This window comes from Cervus canadensis, chromosome 9, assembly GCF_019320065.1.
Source record: "Cervus canadensis isolate Bull #8, Minnesota chromosome 9, ASM1932006v1, whole genome shotgun sequence".
Lineage (NCBI taxonomy): Eukaryota > Metazoa > Chordata > Mammalia > Artiodactyla > Cervidae > Cervus > Cervus canadensis.
This window is the reverse complement of record NC_057394.1, coordinates 81,951,645-81,972,416: the sequence shown is the minus strand read 5'-3', so window position 1 is coordinate 81,972,416 and position 20,772 is coordinate 81,951,645. Positions and strand designations below refer to the sequence as shown.

The 20,772-nt window shown below is 52.8% G+C and overlaps 1 protein-coding gene across 1 annotated transcript in view; it reads right to left on the bottom strand.

Annotated features, from left to right (window-relative positions):
* Positions 1–254: 254 nt before the first annotated feature.
* LOC122447150 (mitochondrial intermediate peptidase) overlaps positions 255–20,772 on the bottom strand; it is an 80,893-nt gene continuing 60,375 nt past the window's right edge. The window contains exons 17-19 of the mRNA XM_043477585.1: positions 16,164–16,285; positions 14,124–14,197; positions 255–515 (exon numbers count right to left, since the gene is read on the bottom strand). Of these exons, the coding sequence (XP_043333520.1) occupies positions 418–515; positions 14,124–14,197; positions 16,164–16,285 (294 nt within the window). The 3' untranslated portion in view covers positions 255–417. The remainder of the gene's footprint in view (positions 516–14,123; positions 14,198–16,163; positions 16,286–20,772) is intronic.

Below are 20,772 nucleotides of genomic sequence, written 5' to 3'. Positions count from 1 at the left end.
CATCGGAGGCTGAACTTGACACACGACTCCCTTGTTATGCTGAAGTTCCGTGTATTCGTCGTCAGGTCAGAGGTGCGCCTGTGCGGTCCATCCCTGACCTCGCGGGAGGAGCCAGGGCAGCCCTCACACGCACTGTGGAGACCACACGTGGTTTCTCTGCCGCCGTAATTGACCGCTCCCCTCTCAGCCACCTGTACAGTCGTCTTAAGAAATCACGCAGAATCTGCCAAACAGGCTAAAAGCCAGCATAATTAAAAAAAAAAAAAAACCATTTATTCCAAGATCCATGGGTTTGAGGCTTTTCACAAGTTATCACAGAAGTGAAGACGGAACTCAGAAACAAGTGTTCGTAGCTGCAACACTTACAACAGAATCAGCGTCACCATGACCCTGATCTAAAGGACTCAGGTGTCTCCCTCACGTAGAATCCATGAGGAAGGTCTCGAAGTCTAGGTCCAGGTCGGAAACGAGGGTGTTTACAAAGTCGTCAATAGAAGGACACTTCTGAAGCATACCTGCCAACAGAGACAGATAGTCAGCCAGCTCGCTTGGGGACAGCACAGAGTGACAGACAGACAGCACGTCCACATGGTCGGGGATGCTCGGCTTTGTGAGCCGCGAGCTGGGAACCAAGGACGTTTCAGAGTGTCCAGGCAGTGCCTGGGCTCTGAGCTGTTTCTTGTTTTATTGCCTTTTTTATACTATCTCACCAACACTTAGCTTAGAGATTTAGACCCAAATATGTTTTGGAGATATTACTGTACCCTTGGAGCCCACTTGACCAGGAGTGCAAGGAACCACGCGTCAGGTTTGGGGGCCGGGGGTGCTCCCACCAGGCCACCATCTGCAGTGGAACGTAGAGAGCTTCGGGCAGGCCTAGGGCTGGACCCACTGACACGGTGGTCCCCACTGGGGAACATGGCCACAGGGACTGGCCAGGGCCTGGCTTGTACGGTGGTCATAAAGCAGCAGAGCCCACACGTCCCTGCCAGCTCCTCACTAGACCCCATGTGCTTAGGAACAATACAGATGCCATCATAGTCTCGCCACAGCCCAAAATATTTTCATCCTCGTTCAAATCCAGGTCCTCACATCTCCATCACAGGGACCATCTGAGGAGTAAAGACTGGCTATTGGAGGAGAATTTCATTGCTGTGTCTTTAATTGCAAAACTAAAGTTCAAAGCAATTTTCCTTTTACAGTAAAATAGTTCCTAGGGACGAGAAAGGCCCCCCAGTCCTCCCGTGTCTCTAGTGATGGGATGTGATGACTCAGACGATGGCCAGGCAGTGCCTTCCACTCCGTCTTGGAGACGCAGGCTCTCACGTAAGCAGAGCAGTAAACCCCATTTGTGCATTTCCTATGGGCCAGGGTTCTTAATGCAGAGAAGAGTTGTGGGGCAAACACTGAAATATGACTTTTGGTCAGACTGTTATCCTGTCTCACCATTCCCTTCCTTGTAACATGTGAAACATCCTGTAATTACAAACTGCAAATGACCTCTCGCTTGTAATTAAATGGTTAGAACTGTCAGAAGGTGGGGCCGACCTGTGCAGTGAAGTGTGGCCGCCGGTCCCTTGAAGTGTTCCCGTCACCTCCACCAGTTGTCCACGAACACAGAACCCACCACCTCGGGGCCACACCCTCTCCAGGGTCACCTGCAGCCACTTCTGCGTCTCAGAGGACGGCCGCCTTGGGGCAAGCGGAGAAACGCACACATGCTCAGGGGAGTTTTAAATAAAACCTGGCCTGAGAGGAGAGGTTGGACTGTCGTGTGTGTGCTGCGACGGGTGAAGACAAAGGTTCAGAGAGGATGAACTAGTTAACAGGGCGGGAATTCTCCTGCCACACGGCTGCAGTGTCCTCGCTTTAATAGGATCTAAGTGTTTGCAACTGTCAACATGAACTAACGACTTCTACACAGGGAATCAAAAATAAAATGTTTTCAGGCAGTTCCACAAATAAGAAAAACTGAATTTAGCATTCACATATGTAGATGGTAAAGATTCCAGCAACACGTGGATTTTTTTTTAATAAAGCTGGTGAAGATGTTCTCTGTGTCAAGTCTTAGTCTTAAAAGGCTGGTGATGGGATGAGCAGTTTCATAGGCGCCCCCAGAATCCGCTGAGGGCCAAGTCCAGAGCGGGTGGAGCTGACACATTCTCTGGAGGGCAGGGGCGGGGGGTTGCAAGGGGCTGAGACTGTAAAACAAAACCAAGGGTAACTTCCCCCTCAGAGGGACACGTGGGTGGTGGTGTAAGACAGACCAGCTGCAGGGAACCCTCAGGGAAGCAGAGTGCCACCTGCCCGTCCTCCGCGGGCCCGCAGGGAACAGCCCGTAAAGCAGTTACAATGATGAGTTAATTTATTTTCCTCCTTTTCCCCGAGAGGCGAATGGGCTGATAAAACCTAGGGCAAGCCCGAACGTTTCTGTCTCGACTGCTCTGCTAAACCAGTGTGTTCATGACCTTGGAGGACCGGGTGGCTGTTCCAGGCCTGATGGCAGTGAACTAGGGTCTCCAGGGGTTCCGGGGCAGGCTCCGGGGACCCCACCTGAGCTGGGAGCTGGGCTGTGTGCAGTGCCGTAGCCTGCCGCTTGGGGGCTGCCAGTGTGGGTTATGTGTGCGCCCGCAGGGGACGCCATCCTGGCCGCCACACTGGGGCGTCTGGGTGGCAGCGGGGCCCCTCAGGTACGGGGCTTCCTGCCTTCCCACACCCAGCTTGGTGCCAGCCCTGTGCCCCCCGGGGACCCACTCCCGGTCACGATGACGGGAGGCCTGGGACACCAGGGCAGTGAGCCTGGTACAGGCGTCCGAGCAGCTCGTCTGCCCCGACACGGAGCCTGGAAGCTGCCTCCTCCGCTGGCTTTTGCTTCTCCCCTTGACTCTGCGGCCGCCTCTGTACTGTTCCCCCAAATTCCTTTCTGCTTGGTCAGCCTGAGTTGGTGGTTTCTTTCAAGAAGATTCCCACCTGATAAAGAGACTAGTTCACAAGTTATTAAAGAGAATTTAATGATACCCGGGGGACACTGATATTTTTGTTTGAGGACCAACTTTCTAGACCCAGGGTTTGGAGTAAAACTAAGTGCTTTCTGCTCTCTTTTCTCATTTAAATGACCACATCTTCCCACGGATATCGGAAACAGGTGACATACAGTCAAGCTTTACTATCAGATCTCCTCTAATGTCACTGGCGGGCAGTGAGAGCTGTCTTGGCCTGAGACAGGGGAGAGTCCGTCTCTGCCCCCAGCCCCACCTGCTGTGGTGGGGGGTGTGCTGGGGGCAGGGCGAGAAGCGGGGGATGCTCTCTCCAGAGAGCGTGGTTCCTCCTGAAATTGCTTCTTTCCTGGTGGAACTGGAAGGACCTGCCCTTCTGTCTATGGGCCTCGCAGTGTGACGGGCGCTCATGGGCTGCACGTGCGCCCAGGAGCCCAGGAGGGGGGTGGATGTGGCCCCCACACCTGCGAGGCCAGACCTTCAACACCTGAGGCGGCTGGGGTGGGTCACCCCTCAGTTCTTTCTAAATCAGAGGCAGAAGCCAAGCACGCTCCTACATTTCAGGCACAGCGCCGGTACTTGGTTCAAATGAAGGTATGTCAGCCAGGGTTCTATGACATGAGTTAAGGCCCACAGGCATCATCTGTTTAGGGACCACAGCCCAGCTCTGAACACCCCAGGGGAGCTGCCGTGGGGGCCGGTGCCGGGCACGCTGGGCTTTCAGGCCAAAGGGAACATTCCCTGGCTCAGCCCAGCATCTTACAATCTCAAATTTCCAGCTGTTCTCTTTGCTGACTGTCCCAAAGTCCCCCTCGGAAGGGTTAGCGAGGAGGGATACAGCAGAAAGATAAATTCCTCCTTTCCTGAACAAGACTGCATCCTGAAGGTGCCCCTAGAGAGGGCACTGGCGGGTAGAGCCAGGGCTGGTGAGTAACCCTCGTCAACCGCCCAGTTCAGGGCCTTCAGCCCAGACTGGACTTCCGAGACTCGCTCCTGCTGGAAGCAGCCTGAGCAGAGGCCGACTGGTGAGCGAGGTGTGTGTCTCAGGACCAGGACACCAGCAGGGTGTCGTCTACACAGCTTGACTGCTGTAAGCATTGAATAAGGTGCACTGAACACGTGGGAAAGGCCCTGTATCTGGTAACAAGAACCATCAGAGTGAAAGTTCAAGGGCTGAAGGACGAGGTTGCTTATTTTCTGCACAAGTTGAATTTCAAAATGCTATCTGTGATTAAGTATTTAGGGTTTTATCATCAGATACAATCCTGAGCTGATTATCCAGCTAATGAATCACAGCTTGCTTTGTATTCTCTGGCTTTTCCATCTGCTTTTGATGAGATAACTTTATCTACGGAAAGAAGGAAACAGAAGTGGTAACTAAAATCAACCCATTTTCTACCTGTTAGCAGCTGTGATACAAGGTTTACCAAAGAGACCATGGGGATGGTGGAGGAGTCCTGGAGATGAACAGGGGCGATGGTCACACGGGGCTGAGGGCACTGCACTGCACATTCACAGTGGTTAAAATGGGACATTTTGTGTCATACACACTTTACCACAACTTAAACAAGAAGGGACCAGAAGCACCAACACAGCCTGTGACTGGCCCACACACTCAGCGGCCGTGGCTCCGGCAACACGGGATGCCCCAGACTGCGGGTCATCCATGCGAACCACCCTTGGGCCTGAACACCCATCCCAACAGTTCACGGGATGCGCCAGACCATGGGTCATCCACGCAGACCGTGGACCGCCCTCAGGTCTGAACACCCATCCCAACAGTTCACGGGATGTGCTGGACCACGGGTCATTCACATAGACTGTGGACCACCCTCGGGTCTAAATATCCATCCCAATAGTTCATGGCATGTGCCAAACTGCAGGTCATCCATGCGGACTGCAAACTGCCCTCAGGTCTGAACACCCATCCCAACAGTTCACAGCCACTTTTCATGCTGAGATAACGTTAAGTGCCAAACTTGACCAGATCGATGGGAACTGTAGCCCAAGCTGGCCTGGCCGAGTGAAGTGAGCTTTCTGAAGTCGGAGCTCACCCGAGGGCCAGCTCTCCTGGGCCTCAGGGCTCCTCTGTCTTGTTCTGAAGTTTCCTGGGTTCCATGCGGGGCTGCCCATGCTGTCCTCTAAAGGTGGTTCCACTACCTACTGTCGGTCCTGGAAAATGAGGACATTAGCCGCAAGGGAAACTGCGTTCCTCCTTTGAACTGAAAACCTCCCCAGCCCCTCGGCTGGGCAGCACCTGTGCTGTTCGGAGCTGGTCTCTGCCCCGAGCCTGCCTGTGGGCGGCCGGGCCCGGCATGTCCAGCCAGGCGGGAGCGGATGTGGGAAGTGGAGCTGCGGACGTGCCCTGTTCCTCATTAGTTTATCCCAATTTCATCATCGGATTTAAGAATTCCGTTTACTGAGTACCATTCTGGGTTACAAAACATTTTGCCTTTTGAAGCTCCACGTCTTCCTCAAACAAACACACCCACACATCAAACACGTCCACGCCCTCTGAAAAACCAGTGCTTTTACGAAAGGGAGGCTGCAGCCTGGAGCACCCAGGTGCTCCTTCCGGGGAACTGGGGTTCTGCTCACACGGCTGTGACTCTGGTTGCCGTTCACCCGTTACTGATGCCGTGCTTGCCCCGAGCCGCTGCATCCTACGTCCGCTTCCCCGACACGCTCCCCTCCCTCATTCCTGCTCTCCGCACGAGAAGAGGAGGTTCTGCCAGCCAGTGTGTGGTCAGGACCACCGCCTGCCTGTGAGCGGACACGTGTCCTCACTGAGTGAGGCCTCACTCTGCTGTGAAACCACTGCCGTGCGGAAGGCAAAGGTACCATCATCTCCATCCCTGGGACGTCCTGCCCGGGGCATCGAGAGCATCGTCTGAGCATCTGGGGACGAGGCGACTCAACTGCCGACCGTGGTGACACAGCGGCCGGCAGGTGCGGCGCCGACACACACACAGCTGTGCCCAATGCGAGTGCGCCCTGGTCCTCCGGAGAAGTCAGAGACACCAGCAGTCCACACAGCACAGGGGGTGGGGAGCGCCTGGGCCTGAACTCTTCTAGCCCTGTCTCCACGGGGCGACCTTGGGCAGGAGGCCACCCGAGCACCCTGGGACTGCAGACACGAGGGGACACCTGCAGCGCGCTCAGCACGGGCGGCCCCCGGCCCCCGGGTCAGCGTGGCTCTCACTGTGCCTCTCTTGCCGGTACCTTTCCCCTCCTGTCTGTTCAACTCCAGATTCAAAAGCGGCAGAAGTCAGTCTTAACGGCTAATATCCAATGTAAAGTACCTTAGGAAAGTCGGGGCATAAGGCTACTGCAACATTTTATGAAAATGCTCATCCTGAAGGGAAAAGAAAGTGCAGGAAGAAGACAAAAATGTAGGGCTGAAATTATACAGTTATTTTGAGGATGTGATTTAAGATTTCAAGAATTTTTAAAGTGAAAGCTCCGTTTTGTTTAAACTGGTTGAAGGGAGGATGTGAGTGGAGTTCAGCTGTTGTCCCGACCCTGCCGCTAAACTCAGTACCCCAAGGAGAGGGGCTTACTTAACGTACCCCAACTTGTGTGATGGGGTCGAGTATCTAAGACATGCAGGCTCAGAGATTAAGGAGGGGTTGTCCTGTCTTTCAGACTTTAATGTAAAGATGAACTATTAAATAAGAAAATCAGGTTTAGGTACAGTCATCCTTAATCTAGTTTCATTATTAGTGACGTTAAGAGTCTCAAGGGGAGGGTTTCTGTAGAGACAGCTGGAAACAGTCACCTTGCAAATGACCTTTCAGGAGCTAACCTGGTTAAACCCAGAGAAATGTCCCTTCTCTGAGCTCTATGGACGTCTCAAGAGCTGGTTAGCAAACGTGTTTCCATCCGTCCCGTGGAACCCGCCCGCGGGCTCTGCGGTGAGCAGAGCAGGGCTCCGCCCTGGGGTGCCTGAGGCTCGCGGCCCTGGCCCTGCAGGTCGCTAAGGGCTCTGCGTCACGGGGGGCGAGGGGAAGGGCCTCGGCCTTACCTCTGTGGAGGGGGTCACACCTCCCAGAGCAAACGCGGGCGTGTTAAGGGGCCACCGTCCCCAGACCTGTCCTGAGAGCGACTCCTTGTGCTGAGCTGTCATGCTGTGACTGTGACCAGGCAGGTCACCTGGGGCCGCGGGGGCAGGAGCCTGGCTGCCCGGGGGAGGGCAGGGGCTGGACCCGTGACTGCAGGGAGCGTGCGGACGACACGTCCACTCGCTGGGGCCTGAACACATGTGGCGTGTGATGCAAAGTGCAGTCAGCACAGTACAGGTCAAACTCTGCTTAGAAGTTACCTCCCCCAGAGGCTTTTCTTCGTTGCTAGCAAAACATATGTTGGTTGAATTTATTCACTGGAACACCGACACCGTGGATAGCAGGAAAACGCAAGGACCATGAAGGCTCCAGGGCCACATTTACAGATGGAAAGACCTGTCCCTTCCTGGGAAAGTGACTCCTCCTACCTGGGTGAAGCTGTCACCCACACCCCAGGTCTAGGAAACACCCATCCATTTCTGGCCTGTGTCTGCGGTTATCTGACTGCTCTGTCAACAAGTCCTGGGATCCCACAATCCGTTTGTTTAGAAGAATGAAAAGCTGCCCTCTTTCCGGGAGGGCATCTTCTCTTCTTGGTTTATCCTGTGTTGGAAACACTGACCTTGTCTTCACTTTTAGCTCTTTGCATCTCTATTCACTGAAGGTTTGATCCGTGCTGTTTATAAGCAGAGGATGTGATGAGCTCTTGCAAGGGGGTACTGTACAGAATGCTGCCTGCCTCCAGGACAGCTGATGGACTGGACACCCCCGGGGACGGCAGGGTGGGGGACGCTGCTGCAGACTCGGGTCTGATGCCCGCTAACGGGAGGGGCGTGTCCCGAGCCTCCTTACCCCTTGGCAGGCGGCCTGCCCTGCAGGCTCAGGTCTCTCTAACTCTTCTGTTACCTGTGTCTGTTGTGCTGACCGTGTGATGTCTGTCATCTCCTCTCCCAGATCCTTCTGTGCTCCTCTGTATCACTCCGTCTGCTACTCATTCCTTCCAGTGTTTTTTAATTCCAGTTACTCAATTTCTTCATTTCTGATTGGGTCTTTTTCACATTTTCTAGTTCCTTATTAAAATTCTCACTGTGCTCGTGTATTCTTTTCTCTATTTCAGTTAACATTTTTATTACCAACGCTTTCAATTCTTTATCTGATACATTTTTAATTTGTTGCTTATTTTTCAGGGTTTTTCCTTGCTTTTTAACTGAGAGCACGTCCTCTGCCTCTGTGAATTCAGGTGAAACAGGACCTGGGGTGGAGGGCTATTGTCACGAGGGTGCATTCCTGTACAGACCGTGCGAGTCTGACACCTTTGTGGGGAGAGCTGGCTCTGGCCTGGACACGCAATGTACATTTGCTCAGGGTGAGCTGGAACCTGTTGCTGTGGTGGGGTCTGACCCCCAGGGTGCTGGCAGAGGAGCCCCGAGATCAGGCCTGGGCCCTCTCTGCTCCGGGGTGCTTCCGCTTCTCCCTGCCCGGGACCCGCCGCGGAGGCCGGGGCTGGAGCTGACGTGCCCACAGGCGCTGCCCCGGCTGACACGACCGCGGGTGCAGGCCCCTCTGTCCCTCACAGCCTGTCCTGCCCTGTCGTGGGGCTGAGCCGTGTGGCCTCCCTGTGCGCTGGGTGGCGGGGCCTGCTCCCCAAGGCGTGGTGGTCTCTGTCTCCCCGAGTCCCCTCCCAGGGTGCAGACCTGAGCTCTGTGCTCACTTCCTCAGCTGTGCCTGTACACGAGTCCTGCTGCCAGTTTCTGGTTAGTTTCCAGTGACAATCGCTGCACGTGTGCATGGATTTTTGATGCGTTCTTGGGGAAGGTGAGTCCCATGCCCTCCTCTACTTCACCATCTTGTTGGACCCCCCATAATCACATTTTTAACAGCCTGAGAAACATCTGACCTTCTAGGTAAACACATAAAGTGCGTTCACGTAACAGAGCCTGTGGGCGGACCCTCTGTGGGGCTGGCACGGTGGGGCCCAACCACCACCTCCTCTGAGAGTCGAGACTCTGTCTGAGCCCTGACTGACCACCTGGGAACAAGAACCCAGGAGGGATGTCCGTCACCTCATGTCGCCCCAGGGGTCGGGATCAACACAACTCGCTGGTGCTGACCATGAACACCAGGCAGGCAGTGCTTCCCCCTTCCTTCCAGAGCACAGGGCAGAAAGGGGGGTCACCGTGTGGCCCACACTCGGGGCACACAGCGCCCAGTGCCTCGAGGGGGGCACAGCTGCAGCACGCACCTGAGTTCTCCCACACGAGAGGTCCGTCCCGTTTGTTTATTCAGTCACTCCTGTTGGGGCACACTCAGGCTGTATACTTTGCATGTGTTATGTCCCAATGCTGCCTTATTTACTTTTTTGCTCAAATTGTTGACATTTTGGCCACTGTGCATTGTTAGGAGCCGGGCACCCCTGACACACACACACATACCAGGCCATGTGTGTTCCTGAGCACATGGTCCTCTCCCGGGAGGGCGCCCCCAGCCAGCCCTGCCCCGGGCCCTCCAGCAGGGAAGGCGTCAGATCTTCTCCCCAGAGGAAGGTGTCGGACCAAGCTTGAGTGCTCCCGGACCAAGGAGGCTTCTATGGGAAAGCGAAATTCTCTTTACACACAGGAACAAGGGTAGCCCTCTGGAATATACAAACCACAAATTCTGACTTGTTTCTTGAATAAAAGTAATAAGCAACAAGTTAGAAGAGATGATATAGGATAATTAGGGCAAAAATGAATGTGTTTTGAAAACCACAGAGCTCGGCAGAAATGTAAGGTATTATGATTTTAATCAGCTTATGGAGAGGCCCTGTGGGCTTCTAGACTTGGGTTCCGTGAGTCAGTCTGGCAAGACAGAAAAATTGAAGGGAGTTTCACTGAGAATTGACTCATTTATCTACATTTCTTTTCATCTTATCTGATGTTTGGTGCTTTTTAAAACTCTGTCAAGTTAGAACATTCTCTGTCTATGGGCACACTGCTTTTGGCCAGAAGTCATAAAGCTAAGAGTTTCTTTTCTGGAAAGGGGAACAGGAATAAAGCTGTTTAACTTTTAAAAATAACCACTTGAAAGACTAAAACTCTTGGGCTTTGCCCTTTCCTTTCCGCACAGAACTCTCTGTGCAGAGGCTGCATGGGCACCGGGACCCACAACCAGCTGTGGAAACGTGAGACCCAGCGGGCAGGGCGCATACGTGGCTGAGGTCAGCCTCGTCCGGGGGCCAGCAGGCCAGAGCGTGCCCGCACTCGAGGGGGACGGCTCTGCCACGGAGTCAAGGAGCTCACGGGGACACACGGGACAGAGAAGCTCACTGCTGGTTGGGGGCGTCAGGCAGGCCTCGCCAATGGGAATAGTTAGGATGTGGCATCAAACACACAGACTCTGGGGAATCACTGAGGCCTCCAGGCTCAGGCCACTGACATCCTCACAAGTCTAAGACCCACCCAGACTCAAGTCAGACGTTACAGACGAGCTGAGAAAGATGTGTGAGGGGCGTGAGCCTCAGGGTCCATGGGGACGGGGTGGGGGCAAGACCAAGGTCACAGGGTTCAGCGAGCAGCAGGGCAGGAGGTACGGGAAGGGGAGGTGTCTCAATGTTTTGGGTTTTTCTGGTCATTTAAAGATAAAATCTGAACCTAGGAACAAAACAAGGGCCACGTACTCAAGACCTTTGGGTAACATGGAAGAAAGATAAAGTGGTCTGCGAGGGACGACAGACCCTCCTGTGAGCAATTCACCTCTCTTCTCAGAGTGCGAGACAGTACCGCTCCGACCCCACCAGCCTCCTTGGGGCACCAGGTGTCACCTCACTTGCATGCTTATCTTCTTCCTAGAGAACCTTTCAGTTTCTGAAGAGCTTGTAAGAGAAACTGTTACCACAGCACACCTAAAGTTTTCTAGTACGTTTTTGAACATGACAAAATGAATATAGCATATATCATCATGGTTTAAGCAAAAAGTAATGTGATGCTTAAACCAGAGAACACTGCGGGGTATGGAATGTGCAAAGACTGCAACTTACCCCAGAATTCTTGGATTTGGTCAGGTGTTGCCATCCTGTGTTTAGTGGAGGATTAAGTAACTAAATATTTTGCTTAAAACATCCTTATATGAGCTATGGATGTGTTTAACATGCGATAAGGACGTAATTTTGATTTGAAGATTAGAAAGAAGTGTTTTTTTTTTCCCGCCTGCATGCAGCATCATTTTTTTGCAGTTGTGCCAATGTTTTAGGTTGTAATTTAAAGGGAGAAACTGAGTATAAGTAAAAGGTGTAATTCATGTCATGGCAATAATATTCAGAGAGAGTTTCCTGGGACTCTAAAAGTGTTAATGGGTGCCTTAGTGTCAAATACTTGATAGCATCAACAAAGCATCTGATTAACTATGACACTCAGTCATGGGCTTCACAGACAACCAACCCTGTTTCTTTTTAATTGGAGTTTAACTGCTTTGTGATGCTGTGTTAGTTTCTGCTGTACAACAATGTCGGTTGGCTTTAAGTATACATATGTCCCCTCTCTCTGAAGGCTCTCTGCGACATCCCATCCCCTCCCCAGGTCATCACACAGCATGGAGCTGAGCTCCCCGTGTACGCAGCCGCTTCCCACTCGCTAGCTGTCTCATACAGCGTGTGTGTGTGTGTGTGATGTTATCCTCTCAATTCGTCCCCCTCGCCTTCCCCCACTGTGTTCACAAGTCCATTCTCTAAGTCTGCGAGTCTATTTCCTGCCCTGCAAATAAATCACACTCTGTCTCCCTTAGGGAAACTGACTATCTCGAGTGATTTAGTAAAGCACCAGAGCTGCTACCTGCAGATCCAATTCTGTTTTACTGTGTAAGGACTATCTCCCTCCTTTGAGGAAGGAAACGGCTTTTTAACTACGATTTTGTTTTATTCAAGTGGCGTTTAGAGTTTTGAGAGGGATTCTGTGGATTTACCCCAAGGTTCCTGGGCAGAGTTAGGAGAGAAGCCCGCGTGTGTGGGCATCCATGCAGACCCTGCCCACTGAGTGAGTAACCTTAAAGCTCACCTGTGCCGTGTTCGTCACTCAGATCCCAAGCACAATGCAGGGAGTCCTGACTGATGAGTGGCTTGAGGCTCCTCTGAAATGCTCACCCTTAGGTAAGTCAGGAGATTAAACAGTTGTTATTTGGTCACAGAGGTACACAACTTGAGAGTAAGGGCTCTGTTTCTTTACCTCCCGCTAATTAATAGAACTCTTTACAGGTCCCTAGTAAGCAGTTAGACTAGATGAAGCACCTGTGTTTTCATAGAAGAGTAAGACCAGCTAGACTGAGCTGTCCCTCCAACTCCGACTTGTCTATCACTGCCCAAGGCCGTGAGCCACAGTCCAGGACAGTCCTGCTTTGGGGCTCAGGCTGGCCGCCCGCCCACTGAAGAGGGGATGCCCCTGATGGTCTTGTCCTACAAATCACACCCTCTGCTCATCTGCCAGATAACTAAGCGTGTGGAGGAGTGGGTCTGGGGGGATGGTGTCAGGAAGATGTCAGTGCCCGTGAGCAGAACCAGCTGCGATCCGGATGCTCTATCTTCTCTAGTCTGAACCATAGGCTTGCTTTTCTCTTGTGAGTATGAGTTTCAGCATGGAAAAATACTAAGGTTCCTGACATAAAATTGTTTCATGTGAAGAACAGACTTGCTGGAGAGATGACACAACAATCTTAGAAGCAGAGGAGAAAAATACACCAAAGAGGAAACTCTGGAAAGGATTGGTGTTCTCCTCCGGCTGGGGCCGTATGTGGGCTCATGTTTACATGTGCGGGCATGCAGAGGCGGGGTCGGGAGGGGCACATTGAGTGCCACCGCTGGGAGCTCTCGCCCAGGACCCCCGTCACAGTGGGCTGCCCGTCTCCACAGCGCCGCGGCCTGCCAGCCAAGTGCACGCATGCTCACCTGAGTCCACACGGAACGTGCAGCTGGCTGTCCTGGGCTCCGAAGGCACAGGTTTGAGCCTGGCTCCTCTGTGCCCTGCCTCGTGCAGGCTGGCCCTGAGCTGCCCCCACCAGCGGGAGGGCAGAGGGAGCAGCCTCCGCAGGGAGCTGCTTGGGAGAGTCAGCCAGTGCCTCATCACGAGGGTGACCCGAGGCGATCCTGAGGGGAAGCCAGGGCTCACCGCGAAGCATGGCAGGGCTGGGGTGGCTGACCCGCGTTACATGCTTGTCGCGGCGTCGGAGAGACTGACCCTGGTTGTGCGCACCCTCCCGGGAGGGCTGTACATCCAGAGTCGCCTCCAGCACCAGGCATGGCAGCAGCTGTCGGCCATGGGGCTGGGATGAACCAGCCGGGATGGACACGGCCCTTCCCATGAGGACAGCGGTGCAGACCCAGGCAGCAGTTCTCGGCCATGGGGCTGGGATGAACCAGGCCCTTCCCATGAGGACAGCCGTGCAGACCTGGGCAGCAGACATCACCTCACCCCTCACTAGCAGGACCGCGGGGTTCAGCCTGAAGACAGCGCCACCCCACTTGGGGCGTCCTCCTGCTGCGCCACCAGAGGACCCACCGCGGTGATGCCCACACCCCGAGACATCAGCACCACCCACCTCTTCTTGAAATACTGTGACAGTCTCTCCCATTCACAATTAGATTTTCGTCCAAAATGCACAGGAAAACAAGCACTGTGCTGTGTCACGGAGCAGACTTAAGTAGGTTCTAATTTTTAAACAAGTAAAAAAAACCCACCCTGATGCCATGGAATTTCTAACAGTGTATACAGCTGGGTTTTCATGAGAGGTAAGAAATGAGTTCTTTAGGCTACCCACTGTAACCTATCAAAAGCTAAGGCAAATTTTCTGAGAATTTGTAACAAGTTTCCGATTAGAGTGTTAGTTAACACTTTGAGAGCTAAAGCCTGAAATTTTTTTCCTCATCTAAGTCAGTCACTGGCTTGTCATCTGGGACACAGTGAGACACCCTCATAGCAAGGCCGAAGCATCCTCTCTTTAAAAGAAAAAACAAAACATGAACAGCTTTCATCACAGATGATGCGAAACAAACACACACACACACACAGCTCAAAACCTGAGAGCGCGTCTCACTTTGGCTCACCTTGCACCATGAGCATGGGCTCCCTGCCCCCGCCGTGGGCCAGCATCTCCCGGCGATAGCGCTCCCCCGCTGCCCTGTGGAGACGGGGTTGTTAGCACACCTTCAGACACCCTCCACACCCCCGAGCCCCCAGAGGAAGCCACATGGATGTCACAGTCACAGAAGCCGCCCTCCATCATCTTCTGGTTTCTAAACATCCGATTCCTATCTTCACCTTACTCTACAGAGACCAGCAGTGATACGTTTACTCTAAGAGGACAACTCTAGTTTTCACTGTTTGTAGCAAGCATATGCTTTGTAGAAAGGATTGTGTGTTACATATCTCCTCCTCCTTCATCTTTAGGATTACTTCAGTGAAGAGGAGAGATTTAAAATCATTTAGGCCATTTTCCCAGCAAAGAATTGGAGATGGCACCCAACAAACAGAAAAACAACAGTGACGCAAGAGTGAAGGCATAAAAACGTTCAGGAGAGGCCTTGGCTATGGTCAGAGACAGTGGGGTGTGGGGACAGCAAAATAGGTAGACTGGAAGCATTTTTACATACAGAAATTCTCCAAATTAGTGACATCTGAAAACAACTTACTTAGTGCTGAAAGTGAAAGTGAAGTTGCTCAGTTGTGTTTGACTCTTTGTGACCCCATGGACTACAGCCTACCAGGCTCATCCGTCCATGGAATTTTCCAGGCAAGAGTACTGGAGTGGGTTGCCATATCCTTCTCCAGGGGATCTTCCTGAGCCAGGGATCGAACCCAGGTCTCCCGCATTGCAGGCAGACACTTTTACCATCTGAGCCACCAGGGAAGCCTACTTTTTAATATAGAAAATGCAACTCCTTTAATGCAAAATAACTAAAGTTAAGTAAATAATGCTTTCATTCCACTATTTCTGGAGGCTCTTTATGTGGGCGATTTTGTGACTGTGGTCTCTAACCTGGAATGTTGCTAGCATTTCAGCATCAAAAACACGCTGACATCAGATGCTAATCCTGGCTCCATCCTGAAGGGAGCGCTGGGGTGGCATGTGCCCCAGACAGGACCGTGGGCGGAGGCTGGGGACGGGCAGTGAGAGGCCCGCCTGCCCCTGCCAGCCTCAGCTCTGCTGCCTGGCTTCCAGCCTAGACTTTTCAGAACTGGGACCAAAAAGGATCTTTTGATAGAGCTTAGACATTTTCTAGTCCAATGAGTATTTTTACTAGCTTACTTTCATGTCCATAAAAATATAGCAACTGCATGTCTAGGCGAGAATGCGTACATAAACAAGGTACAAACGCTGGGGAACACATGTACTTAAGGATATGCGGTTTTCTAGTAAAGTGTGATTCCTTTAAACAAGAGAGTATTTTGCCTATTTTATATAAATCTTCAGTAAAGAACTATAATCCCCAGAGTTGATTCATGGTATTCAATTTAGGCTTTAGAGCCTCTGAAAGTAATAAAACCTAAACAACAGCCCAAATGTCCACGGAGGTGCAGAGGGTGGGAGATGAAATAGCATGTGGGCACCGGGCTATAAAACACTTAGAGACTCTATCACATCAGATTCAACTGAGAATGACTATTAACTGATGAGAAAACTCAAGACTGTGCCAAATGACATGAAGAGCTGAGGAGGGTGGGGTTGGGGGGAGTGAAGGACTAGGGATTAGCAGACCTCATCTTGGTCTGGTTTGTTCACTGTGACGCCTTGAACAAATCACCAGCCCCCTCTGAGCCTCTGTCTCCCCTCTGAGAACACTCTCTGCCCCGGATGTGGGACTGACGTGTACCTGCCGGGGGCGTCTGAGGCCCCCGCCTTAGCCCCACCATCTGAGAGGCGACAGGAAAGGATGCCCTGGGCGACTGCAAGCCCAGATGGGAATTACTGCTCTGCTTTCAAAGGACGTGCCTTCTCGGGACTGGTGAACTGGAACTGGCCTCTCTGGCCCCCCGGGGAGGACGCCCGGCCCACAGTGGCCCAGTTTCCTGCAGGGTCCAGGTGAGCTCTGGGCACCTGGCCTCGGATGCAGGGGTGTGGGCCGTGAAACCCCCGGATCTGTTACCTGTTGAAAGGGTTCTGCCGGAAGCACTCTCTCCAGACCATGGACGCCACGGCCCTGGACATCAGGTAGGAGTAGTACTTGGCGCCATAACCCACCAGGTGGCTGAAGCGCAGCTGCCAGGCCTGTCGGACAGAAGAGACACAGGGAGGGTGAGTCTGCACGTGTGTTCCCTCCGTCTCACCTGACAGGGCGGCCCTCACACCAGCACCCTCCACGTCGTCACACTCTGAGCCGGGGAGCGAGTCCCCGCCAGCCCGCAGGCTGGGGCCCGATCCCCAGGACCCTGGAGTGAGACCATCTGTGGAGATGGGCCTCTGAAATGAGGCTGCGGGGGCAGCCCGTGCCAACAGGGCTGGGTTACATGGGTCCTTACGAGACGGGGAGACTGGGGAGGACAGGGCAGGAAGGCGACTGCCAAGAGCCCAGGGCAGGCCTCAGGAGAACCGCCCTTACCCCGACTGCCTTGTATAAAGCTCACTGCCACTGGACTCAGGTCGGACACAAACAGGACACCCAGGCTCGTGGCAGGAGCGTCGGTCACGAGTTGGACAATGTCCATGATCCCGTCTGGGAGGCCCAGCAGTGACGACAGTGACGCTATCACCGTCAGAAAGGCCATGTGTGCTCCCAGGGAAAAGCCTCCCCCGGCGAACTCCCTGCACATGCTGTCTCTGGACGGGAGCTGAAAACAAGGGTCCGCGGCTGCCTGGCAGGAAGCAGGCTTGCTCCGAGGGGCGGCCCCCAGGCACACACAGAGCCGCTGCTACCGGAGCTGGTCTTCAGAAGACGCTTCTCTGAAACAAACCTGACCTGCAGACGTAATCCTACTGTCTCTTCATGGATGCTTCAGCTGACAGGAAAGTTGTTTGAGAGAAAAAAAAAAAATTGAAGCCTAAGTTTCTAAACTAAGGTAATCATTGTCTAATAAGTCCTTTCACATCCTGGAAAATAAAGTATGACGTTTCATCATCACAATAAATGTTTAACTAGATAAAAAACTTCTCCCTAATCAACTAAGCTGCAAACAACAAACAAACAGCCCCTTGGTGACAGTGGCGTGGCCGACCTGAGGACACCCCAGCCCTCCCCGCAGCACAGGGCCCCGAGTGTCGCACGCGAGCACCACCACAGCTGGCCTGGTCTGGGTCACACGCAGAACTGAAATTTCCCTAAGAACAAGGTCCAGGGGCACACGAGGCACTCACCGCTGTCTGTGAATGGCAGGGTGGATGGACAGGTGGACAGAGGATGGACACTGCAGAGCTGTGTCACAGTGATTCCTCACAGGCTGGACTCTGGACCGAGACCAGGAGGCCGGCGCCCAGGAACAACACCCACACCACAAGCAAGAGGGCGTCCTGGCACTAGAACACATCAGGATCTCAGGCTGATTCTTAAACACAGCCGGTGTTTTTCTTCCTAAAGAATTCCTTGACTGCGCTATATGACAGTCGTTATAAGACTCTGGGGGCTGGCTTTGGCACCAGAGGCCAGGTTTGGACTGTGTACAGCATCTGCGTGGTGTTTCCTCGTGAGCGATTCGGTCTCCATCAAGCCTCGCAGACTCAACAAGCCAGGGGCCAGCAGGACCGCGCAGGCAGGCGTGCCATGTGCCCCCGCCATGAGCCGGGCTGAAGGACAGCACGCCCGAGAGCGCTCTTACGCCAGCCCTGTGGCAGCCCTCCCTCCGGGCTGCCCGCCCCCTGTGCGAGCAGCACTCTGCCCGGGTTATGTCCCAGGAGGCCCAGTCCTGGGTGTCCAGAGCGCCCACCCGACCATGTGGGGACCAGGGGATCCCCGCCACACCTGCCTTCTCAGGTGAATATTCTCTATCAATGTGTGTACATGTTTTCCATGAGGTCATACAGACAAGTATTTCTAATATAAAGTCCCCACTGACATTTTACCAAAACTCGTGAAACAGTAATGCCAAACCCACAGGGATTCTGCCTGGAATAAACTGATTTTAGGAGAAACCCAGCCGCCGTGGTGGATGCCCCCTCCAGGCCCCGTCCTCCATGGATGCCTGCGTGGGCCTCCACCCCGTGAGTGCAGGCAGGTCTGGCCGTCGGGACTCGACCAAGGAGCGCGATATCTGCGGGCTCATCTCCCGCGGTCAGCAGCCATAGTGGGAAAGCCCGCCTGCAGGGACCCTGCAGGATCTGGGTGGGGGATTCGGGGCCTGAGGGCCACGGGGGTCCGACAGCTGACAGCAAGCAAGAAGTCAGCCCCCTCAGTCCTGCAAACATGAGAACTCTGCCAAGAACCCAGGTGGAGCAGGCACGCCCCAGGTGAGACCTCGGCCCGGCCAACACCCTGACTGCCACCCAAGCCACAGGAGCCGTGAGCTGTGGTTCAGCCACGAGTGCATGGTGATGTGTTACACGGCAGCAGAAGACACACACCGATATCTATTTGAGAACAGAGGGCTGGGCTTCCCTGGTGGCTCAGTGGTAAAGAATCTACCTGGCAACGTAGGGGAACGGGTTCAATCCCTGATCTGGAAAGATCCCGCGTGCCTCAGACCAACACACACAAGCAGTGAGCCTGTGCTCTAGAGCCCGGGAGCCGCAACCGTGAGCCTGAGGGCCTGGGCTCTGCAGTGAGAGGCCTGAGCTTCTCAACTACAGTAGCCCCTGCTCGCCACAACTAGACAAAGCCTACACACAGCAACCACAACAGTGCAGCCGTAAATAAAGAAAACTATCAGAAAAAGAACAAAAATTAGAGCTGTGCTCAGAAATACTAACAAGAGAAACAAACTGAAAATTAAGAATGGATACCAATACCTATTAAAGTATATCCATGTGTCTTCATGCAAACATTTCGAGGAGGGTATTTTTACAAATATTTTATAAATTTTAATAGTTTCTATTTTACAGTAGACTCAAAAGCATAAGCGGGTCAAGGCCATGGGCAGGGCCTGCCCAGTGTCCCTGCGTCTGCCTTGCCCAGCAGGCCCTGGCCTGTATCACTGCCCCCTGGGTCTCCGGTGACTCAGGGTGGCCGCGAGCCAGCAGTGGGCCTAAGTGCAGACCAGGTGCTTCAGAAGCCAGAGGCTCACCCCCGTGACCTCTTTCCCTTCCTGCTCCCTGGAAGAAGCAGGAACCAGACTCACACCTGGGACTCAGGGAAGCCACAAGCCGAGGAGCCCCTGGCCTGACCTGCTCGCCTCTGCCTTGCTGGGTTATCTCACTTAACACATTATTAACCTAGGGGTTTTTGCAGAAACTAATGGCTGGGCCAGGCGATCTGTTATCAAAGACTCTAGTCAATAATGTTTGGGCAACAAAAGACATGTTAATACGTCTCTGGTCAGTAAGTAGTTAAGTCACTGTTCTGGGAGCTTTGTCGCAGCAACTTCACCTGGACTCCAACTGATGAGTACACAGGAGGCAGAGCCCGGGGTCCTAATCCGAGCTCCCCACCCACCCCCCAGCTCCCCGTTCCTCCATGCTGCCCACGCCGCATTTCTAACTATGGGACGGTCTGTGTTCCCAACACACGTGAAGGTTACAGCCACCTGGACTTCAAATCCCACGGATCCTCAAACAGATCCCCGTGCCATATTCCCGAGTTCAGACGAGACCCTACAACTTGTAAATTAATTTCTATCCTGTCGGCTTCAATACATATCAAAGCTACTTTTACAGCTAAAAAGCAGAGCCCCTGTGCAGACTGACATCAGAGTACTCGACTACGAGTACACCAGGGTGCTGACAACTGCTGGCCCCGGGGTGGGGGTGGCGGGCCACCTAGAGGTGACGGCTGTGAGAAGCTGACTCACAGGGACCCTACCCCAAGTGGAGCAGCGAGCTAGAATGTTGACACTGCTCTCCGGTATATAAAAACAAAATCCTCTCCATATTACCATAGAAGCCTGAATGATTTCCACAGGACCAGTATCAGAATTTTATAAAGTTCTTAATGACAACTAGAAACCATTTTCTCTGCTAATGGTACACTTATGGCTCATTTTAAGGAGACTGGACCCAGTCTTCTAAGAAAAAAGTACTCCAAACTACCTAACCAAAATAATAATTCCATTGTCAGTTCTATTTATATATAAATAGAGGGGGAAAGGATCTCCAAAAAAAGAAACAAAATGTAAAACCCCATGAAAATACCAGTATGTGTCTGTCAAAACCAACTCCATAAGCAGAACAAAGACATAACCAATTCAGATGGAAATGCTCTTATCAGACGAAACATGGAAACATAATGGTGATCTAATTGAGATAACTTAGGTGAACCCCTAAAATTATGAAGATGTCAACAAACAGGTAAAAATGACTAATTACTGACTACACATACACACCGTCTGAATTTCTGAAGTGAAAAAACAAAATTGAAAATGTTACTAATTTTCATTAACTTTTCCCGGGATCAGGCTGAGGTGCATGGGTTACACTGAGCAGTGGGTGACTCAGGGCAGTTAGCTCTCAGTCACGTGCTGTCCCTGAAACCTATGGAATCTGGTGTCCACACAGCAAACTCTTCACTTAACTGGCTCCTGCCTATCAGACCACTAACTTTACATGATCTGTACCCAACAGCCTTGGTGTGACTAATTGCTGCTTTGCAAACTTATTTAATTCGCACAGTGAAC